The sequence below is a fragment of the Morone saxatilis genome, unplaced genomic scaffold (genome assembly GCF_004916995.1).
Source record: "Morone saxatilis isolate NCDOM2014 unplaced genomic scaffold, NCSU_SB_2.0 Contig14, whole genome shotgun sequence".
Classification (NCBI taxonomy): domain Eukaryota; kingdom Metazoa; phylum Chordata; class Actinopteri; family Moronidae; genus Morone; species Morone saxatilis.
In genome coordinates this window covers 18,210,890-18,219,318 of record NW_023339696.1, presented here as the reverse complement: position 1 = coordinate 18,219,318, position 8,429 = coordinate 18,210,890, and the positions used below count along the sequence as shown (strand labels likewise).

The window sequence follows — 8,429 nt, the reverse complement described above, 5'->3', positions numbered from 1 at the left end:
TATGTAAAGTCAGTATAGATGGTAGCTATAGGCAGCATTGAGAAGAGGGGCTCACTGTTGTGTGTTAGTGAGGATGTATATGGAGATTGTGTGGGTGTGTGTGGGAATCACAGAGTGTGAAGTTGTCTGTTAGAGTGGAAAGGGGTTCTGGTGAGATGTAGTTATGAAAGCGAGTAAAAAGGGCGACAGCTGTGAGGCTATTGAGCGGCACTCGCTGGCCTGACGCTGTCAGTGACCTTGGCCTCTGGAGCTAATGGAAGTGGAGGGCAGCGGGCTTGCACTCTGTGCATCTGTCAAACCTCCAGCTGCCCTCTAAATCACACTTCAGTCCCCTCTAGCCGTCTTCATGCTGGTTCCAGCTGGAGTTTTTGTCCTGTTAAAACAGCTGGAATTGACTAACTGTGGTATCATAGTCGTGGGGTCACAGACAAATGCCAAGCCCTGCAGGTCAGGTTTTAGGTCACAATAATCGTTGCTGCTGCCACGTGGGAACAAACTGTAAGCCGTGGTCAATAATCACACCAAATGCAAGTTTTCTAAAGAGTTATCATGTTGTTCACTTGTAACTGAATCTATGAGCATATGTTGCTTTTACTTTTGGTTATGTTCTGTTATACAATAAAAGTTTTCATTATCCTGCCTTTATAATTGGATTTCGATTGGCACCTTACAGAAAGGGAAATGAAGGTTGTCATTGATCTTTGTTCGTATTGATTTGTCTGCATAACATGAAGCACACAGTGTAATTGATTTGACTGTAGCTTGTAAAAGACTGGTAACTGTAGAAAAGCCCCAGCACACTGTAACGTAGTGTGTGTGTCTGTATTGTGCGTTTCGGGAAAGCTGAAATGTGTTTATCTGGTGCCCCCTGGCTTTGAATCAGCTTACAACAGGAGGCTGTAGAGGAATCTGGATGCAGTTTGACTTTACTAGAATTGTATGTGTTTTTGAAAGGTGCACAGTTGAAGTGTATTAATTCACTATAAATTCATACATAAATACATAAAAGTATTCTGATCTAAACACATTAACTGATCAAACTCATTATTCAAGAGCAACCACTGGATATTACAAGTTCAGGAGGAGGTTGCGTTACGCTCCTGTCTTCAATAGACTAGCCTGCATCTGCCTGTGAGCTTTTTTCTGCTTTCTTTATATATAACCAGTCAATTAATGTATGGCACTTCACAAAAATGTAAAAAAAAACAAAAAAACAAAACATGCATGGCAAATATACAATACATAATATTATTATAATATCATTAATAATTATTATAACAATACAGTCATTGTTTATACATATATTGCAACAATACCTGCAATTACTTTGAGTAATTTATAGTAACTCAGAAACAGTACAACATGAATTTTGATACACCCATCTATGTCAACATTAAGACAATAATTTGCTGATTTAAAGAAGATTATGCTAAAATACATCAAGTTATTGCTTGTTAAACAACAACAGTGGAGGAGGCGAATGCCGTCATTCATAGAGCCACTGGATAATTTTTTTTTATGTCTGAAAGAGGATCCCACGACGAGGGCTGGGCTATAGACAGGGAGGATGAGGGAGGGAGCAGGAGGGAGGGAGATACAAACGGATGGTTACCGTCTCCCTCTCTCTCTCGCTTATTGTCTCTTGGTCTTCTCCCGCTGTTTACCCTGTGGTGGTGCGCTTCAGCATGAGCTTCAAGCATAAACTGCAGCCTGTGAGTACCTCAGCCTTACTGGGTCTCTCAAGCTCCCGCCTTCTTTTTTTTTGCTGTTCCACTTCCCTGTTTGTTTGCTACCGTTGTACCTTTTCAAACTCTTCCTCCCTCTCTCTGTCTTCATCCTGTGCCTTGCCATTACTGCTTACCTACTGTAGCTCCACAGGTGAGCAACGTAAGCTTTCACATCCAGCTTAAGCTGATGCCATGTCACCTTGGCAAGGTCTTGTCAGTCTATTTTCACTTTATTTTTGCTTTCATAACATTTTGCTTGAGTTGCTCCTGTTTTACTGAAGGATTTCACGTACAAACATAGGTGTTGTGTTCATGTTTAGAGTTAAATAAGACAGGAGACAGAGAATGCAGTGGCTTGAATGTGTTACATGTGAGAGTTTTTGCACTTTGCATTGTGAATTTATTAAAAAATAAGGATAAATGTTGGGTCCTTTTGTTTTCATAGCAGATAAACTAAAATCCATAATCATATCTGTAGTTTTATGATTGTGAACATTTAGTATTCAAGCTGTACTTTTTACTTTTAATGCCCTAGAAGGAGCAGTTCCATATATTTCACACTCAGTTTCATGATTTATATCCTGTTCAGTATTTACTTGATGCCTCAAATATAATTTCAATCTAATATAAAAATGTATAAACAGTGAACTTTTAGTATATTACTATGACTCTTTATTTAAGGAGGCAGTCACATAACGTTATATGTTAATTATAAAGTCAGAGAAGTGACAGAGGGCTGTTGCGTGCGAACTGGTGGTGGTTGCAGTTTTTTTCTGGCCATCATTATGAAACAGAGTGGACAACATCAATAACTTAACATTTCTTGGATGAGTGAACATTTGCTCATGTGTTTACATTATCATTACCGTGTTGTCTTTTCACATCTGTTCAGCCACTGTGGTCACTGGTCAGTTGCCTGCAATGCTCTTTTCCCACCTTAACCTTGTTTCCAAATACAGTATTAAATAAAACATCCCTCTGTCAGTAAAGGCAATTGCATGCAACAATAAAAACCAAACAAGCCTTGGTTATTCCTTGTGAATATCTAACTTTATCCCCCCCTGCTTTTTTATTTACCAAATATGGCCAAGTACACACTTAGTAACTTTTTGATGAAATACTTTGTCCTTGAGAAGCAGTTTAATTTGGCAATTTCTGGCCACTGTTTTCGTCTAGGCTGGGAAAAGTCTAGGCTGGGAAAGTTTTCTTCGAAGAACTTTCCTCCTGGTTCCTGTGTGAGTGTTTGGTTGTAGAGACATGGCAGCCAATCATCATAGTCCAGCTTCTTTTGTCGTAGTGACTCGGACCATTATCATGCAAACTAAAAATGCAAATGAGGGGCTAACCACTGGAGGGTTCGAGAGAACATGGAAAAACAACAATGTGCAGCATTTTTTGCATGGGCTAGTTTGTGTAGGTATGAATATTAGCAATGGGAAATAACAAATATTGAATTATAGAGATGGTTTGTTTGAGGAGAGCTTTCTCACATATAGTCATTTCAAATATTATGAGATCATCAATCAACCACCTGAGAAATATATCAAAAGTAAAAAGATCACAAACCGTTTCTGAGAAACTTGTTCATGCATTCATTTAGAACAGATTAAATGACTGCAATGCTCTTTTCTCTGGATAACCAAAACATTTAACAGGAAGACAAAAGAACATCATCACCAATACTCCAATAGTTAAATTACTTTGGCTTCCTAATTAACAGATAATTCCCTGTAAAATCCTCCTATTGGTTTTTAAGGCTGTAGTTCAGTTCCCCAGTATTTATCTGACCTACTCACTGACTATATCCCCATCAGACCTCTCAGGTATACAAACCTTGGCTTTCTGTACCCAGAATAAAATCAGGAGCTGGTAAAGGTTACTTGAGTTACTGTGGACCTGCCCTCAAGAAGCCTGATGAGCTGTGATATATAAAAAACTGTATCTACATTTAAAGCTAAGCTCAAAACCTTTTGTGTGTGTTTCTGTCAACCTTGTGTGTATGTATGTATGTGTTTTGTTAAACCACTCTGTTGCATATACTTGATGTTTTTATGTCTTTTTAAAATGTATCACATTGTGTTTTTTGTAATGAAATGAGCTCTATAAATAAAGCTGAGAGTCCTGACCTTGCAGTTACCCAGAATTAACTAAAATCACTGCTCTGCATGTCGCCCAATCGATGCCGGCACTTTATTTTGGTCCACAATTGAGCAGAACACTGGTAGGAGGGGGTCACGTGGTCTCGATAAAATGGGGATCACGAGGTGCAACAGAGGCAGGTGAGGCTGCAGTGGGCTCTTTAAAACAGCAGTTAGTGATCTGACTTAGTAAAGTGCCTGTGGAGAGGGGTTAGAGATACACAGAGCCACTGTTGGAGCCACGTTTGTGGTTTTTGTATAAGTGTTGTTTTTCTGCAAGAGCGATGCAGGAGAGGAGATGGCCACTACACAGCAGGCAGGTAGGGCTGCAGAGGTTTTGGAGGAACCTCCTCCTCTGCTGCTGCAACCAACACCAGGATGAGAACCTGGACACAGAGGCTCTAATTGTCGTGCCGGTTAGTGGGATCTTAATACTCATTGCTTTACTGAATTTACTCACTCACTGTTACTGTTTTCTGCTGGTCTGCCCGTTGATGCAATTAGACAACTCCCTCAGGGAGTGATGTCAGCATTGGATGGAGATTTTGTATATTGGTCTTTTTTGCCTCGTTAACGGCTGGAGTTGTTTCTGTTTCTTTTTGCTGCGTTAATAATTTGACTGAGTATGGATAGGTCGCTCTTAAACGGCAGTGAATTTGTCTCCTGCTAAACGTGGTGAGAGTCTTTTTGAGGAAGTTGTTACTTACCTTCAGGCTCAGAACATCATACATTGATTGGCTTTGACATAGTGTCTACAAACAAGCATTAATACATAGTATGTGCAGCAGCCACTAATTACAGCTGTATGTCAGTGTCTCAGTAATGAAGCATTACTTTTTGGGATTTTAGTCTGTTATATGTTTTTATGTTTGTTATATGTTTTAATATTTAATTTGTTTCTTGTTGAAAAGCAATTTATATCCTTTTGGATTGTTTTAGTATCCAGCTATTGCTTATTACGGTGTTTGCTTAAGTGTGCACTTTCCATCACCTCTCAATCTCAACAGATAAATCAACTAACGGAAAGAAAAAATCTTTCCTGTTTGAAATTTATGCTTCATGTAGTAAAATGTTTTCAGCTCAGTCACTATAAAAAATACATCAACACATAGTTTTGGATCCTACTATCCAACCACCATTATTGATAAAAATCCTCACCATCCTGTCCCTGTCTCCTCAGGTGTTGTCCCTCGGTGCTGACGTGCTGCCAGAGTACAAGCTCCAGGCCCCACGCATCCACAAATGGACAATCCTTCACTATAGCCCCTTCAAAGCGGTATGGGACTGGGTCATCTTGCTGCTGGTCATCTACACCGCCATCTTCACGCCATACTCGGCCGCCTTCCTCCTCAACGAGGTGGAGGAAGAGCGGAGGAGAACCTGCGGCTACACCTGCAACCCTCTCAACGTGGTGGACCTGGTGGTGGATGTCATGTTCATCGTGGACATCCTCATCAACTTCAGGACCACCTATGTCAACCACAATGACGAGGTGGTCAGCCACCCGGGACGCATTGCACAGCACTACTTCAAGGGCTGGTTCCTCATCGACATTGTGGCTGCCATCCCCTTCGATCTGCTCATATTCCGCTCGGGGTCTGAGGAGGTGAGAAACAAGAGGAGACAGCGGATGTCAGTGGCTTCGCAACATCAACACATATATTTTTACTTCTCTCAGTGTTGTCTGACAAAGTTAAATATAGCTTTTTCATAACAGACAAAAGGTCAAACAGCATAACAGGTCGGCCTATAACGAATTACATTAATGATGGCTCTGTTCCTAGAACTCATTTAGTTGTTCAATCCCATCAAAAGACTTATGGTTCTTATCTTCGTCGAAATGACAAAGTGTTCACATCCTGCGAGACGCATACCATAAAAGCACAGCGTCTTCAGTTTGAATCTGGTTTGGGAGATGGTTTCATGTCATACCCCTCTCTCTCTCCCTGTGTTTTCTGTCTCTATCTCAACTGTTCCTGTGTTTACTATTGTACAGTAAAATTACAGCACAATAGTAGATAATATGTACAGAAAATCAAATTAATTGATTAAACTTTTCAGAAAGACCAATTAAGGAAACTTCCAGAGGCCGGCTAAGTGTGTAGGACTCTCATTAGTCACCTTCAAGCTAAATTAACAATACAAGGTTGCATACTACTTTACAGAGACATTAACCCGTCAAATAGAATTGGTTGTTCAATTAATTGGAAACAAGACATGCAGTTGCAGAACCAATTGTCAATTTTGAGACAGTGAATCCATTTGTTGCCTAAATGTCATTGCAGTTCATTGATTGCACCGACTTTCAGATCCAGGTTTTCCCAGCCTGAGCATTATGATATTAGTGGTGGGGTGGAGAGAATTGAGTGTCAGGCTATCATACCGTTTCTGTTTAAGTTGGGTTTTTGCTTTATTTTGACCAATAATTTGATTTGCCCTTTTATATGTCAATTCTTTGCATGCTAGAAACGTCAATTTATGTCTCAATAAACTGGTTCAAACTCATTTTACTGTGACCAAAAGCTTGCTTATATCACTAACACAAAGTTTACTCTCTCTCTCCACCAGCCTCAGACAACCACTCTGATTGGATTACTGAAAACAGCCAGACTGCTGAGGTTGGTACGAGTGGCCAGGAAGTTGGACCGTTACTCAGAATATGGAGCTGCCGTCCTTTTCCTCCTCATGTGCACCTTCGCCCTCATCGCTCATTGGCTGGCCTGTATCTGGTATGCTATTGGTAACGTGGAGCGCACAGGCTCTGCTCGCATTGGAGGCATGAAGATCGGCTGGCTGGACAACCTGGCTGACCAGATTGGTAAACAGTACAATGACAGTGACGCAGCCTCTGGCCCCTCAATCAAGGACAAGTATGTTACAGCCCTGTACTTCACCTTCAGCAGCCTGACCAGTGTTGGTTTTGGGAACGTCTCACCTAACACCAACCCAGAGAAGATCTTCTCCATCTGTGTCATGCTCATTGGCTGTGAGTAGGCTTTTAGGGCAATCACCCTATAAAACAAATAATTAAAACAGTTATAGTTTAATGATGAAGTTTTCTGCATTTGCAAGAGAGAAACAGAATCAGTGTCAAAACCTCTTTTTGAAAAGGTTGTTGAATCCTTTTTTGTAACCTGAACATTTTTTGCCAATATTTGACATGTCTTTATATGGTTCATATTTTCATGCTATAAAATACAAACATTTTGTATTTCACATAGACGTATATGTTTGTTATGGTGGTAAAGAATGTAGACCAGAACTTACATAATAATGGGACGCTAACATTTTCCACTGAATTACTGAATAATGAAATTCTTCAGGGGGTTACCTCTCTGCATGTATTTGATCACACATTAAACTCTGGTGTAGTAGATTATATCTTAAAATAGAAATGTTATCAGACAATTAAATAAATAGCATAACAGGCCACTCCCTATTATTTTAATGTTTCTATTATTTCAAAATTCATATTGTTCTTAAATACTGGTAAACTGACTTATCAGTCTAATGAAAGTGTGACAGACAATCTTGATACTTCTAATGACCAAAACAATTAACAAAATTTCATCGATTTCATAATTTTCAAAGGACAGCTTGCTGCACAATCAGCAGGTTGCTAAAGCACTTTGATTTGAGATACAGAAATGTCTTTTAATTTCCTCAATATCTTCTAATTGGATGCTGTTGATTGTTTTGTAAGAGTAAATTTATTACTTGCAAAATGTAACATTTATGCAATTTTGGTATCATCAATTCCTGCAACATACAGTATTTCTGTCGTCTATCCCTTGCAGCTCTGATGTACGCCAGTATCTTTGGTAACGTGTCGGCCATCATTCAGAGACTGTACTCAGGCACTGCCCGTTACCACACCCAGATGCTACGAGTCAAAGAGTTCATCCGTTTCCACCAGATCCCAGGAGGCCTTCGACAGAGGCTGGAGGAGTACTTCCAACATGCCTGGTCCTACACCAACGGCATCGACATGAACGCTGTAAGTCATGTAGACATTAATGCACACGCTAGTTGTTGGAAAATGGATGTTTAGCCGGTACATAAAAAAGAAGGAGGTGTTGCTCAAAGTGGTTGTGAGGGTGGGGGTATAGCTCAGTGGTAGAGCATTTGACTGCAGATCAAGAGGTCCCCAGTTCAACTCTGGGTGCCCCCTCTCCAACCAAACAACTGATGTAAGCTTTTTGTCTACATAATCCCCAACCACAACTGCTATACCACCCACTCAGCTGGATTCAGTGTTGAGATGAACCAACAATCCATGGTTTAATTTCTGCATAAAATTCTTTATTTATGCCTGAATCAAACCTCCAGGCATTTAAAGTACAAACATCTACTTATTTGTCCATTAATCATCAACATATATACTATACAACTATATATGCATTTAGTATGCTGTCCCCAAAATATCTCATTGAAAGAATTTGCCTTAATAATTAGAATTTGAGGCACTGAAGTGAATGTTAAGAATAATAATACATTTCATATATTTCTTTATTTTTTTTTTTTTTTTTTAAATGCTTTACAAAATGTATAGCTTAACAAATTC

General features: G+C 39.7%; 1 protein-coding gene and 1 non-coding gene across 2 annotated transcripts in view; both read left to right on the top strand.

Annotated features, from left to right (window-relative positions):
* The window catches only part of kcnh6a (potassium voltage-gated channel, subfamily H (eag-related), member 6a), a 32,457-nt gene that overhangs the window by 16,694 nt on the left and 7,334 nt on the right, over nt 1-8,429 (top strand). Inside the window, exons 7-9 of the mRNA XM_035654367.1 lie at nt 5,046-5,471; nt 6,434-6,851; nt 7,663-7,862. Of these exons, the coding sequence (XP_035510260.1) occupies nt 5,046-5,471; nt 6,434-6,851; nt 7,663-7,862 (1,044 nt within the window). The remainder of the gene's footprint in view (nt 1-5,045; nt 5,472-6,433; nt 6,852-7,662; nt 7,863-8,429) is intronic.
* trnac-gca lies at nt 7,965-8,036 on the top strand. The gene has a single exon. It is a non-coding gene; the product is annotated as a tRNA-Cys (tRNA).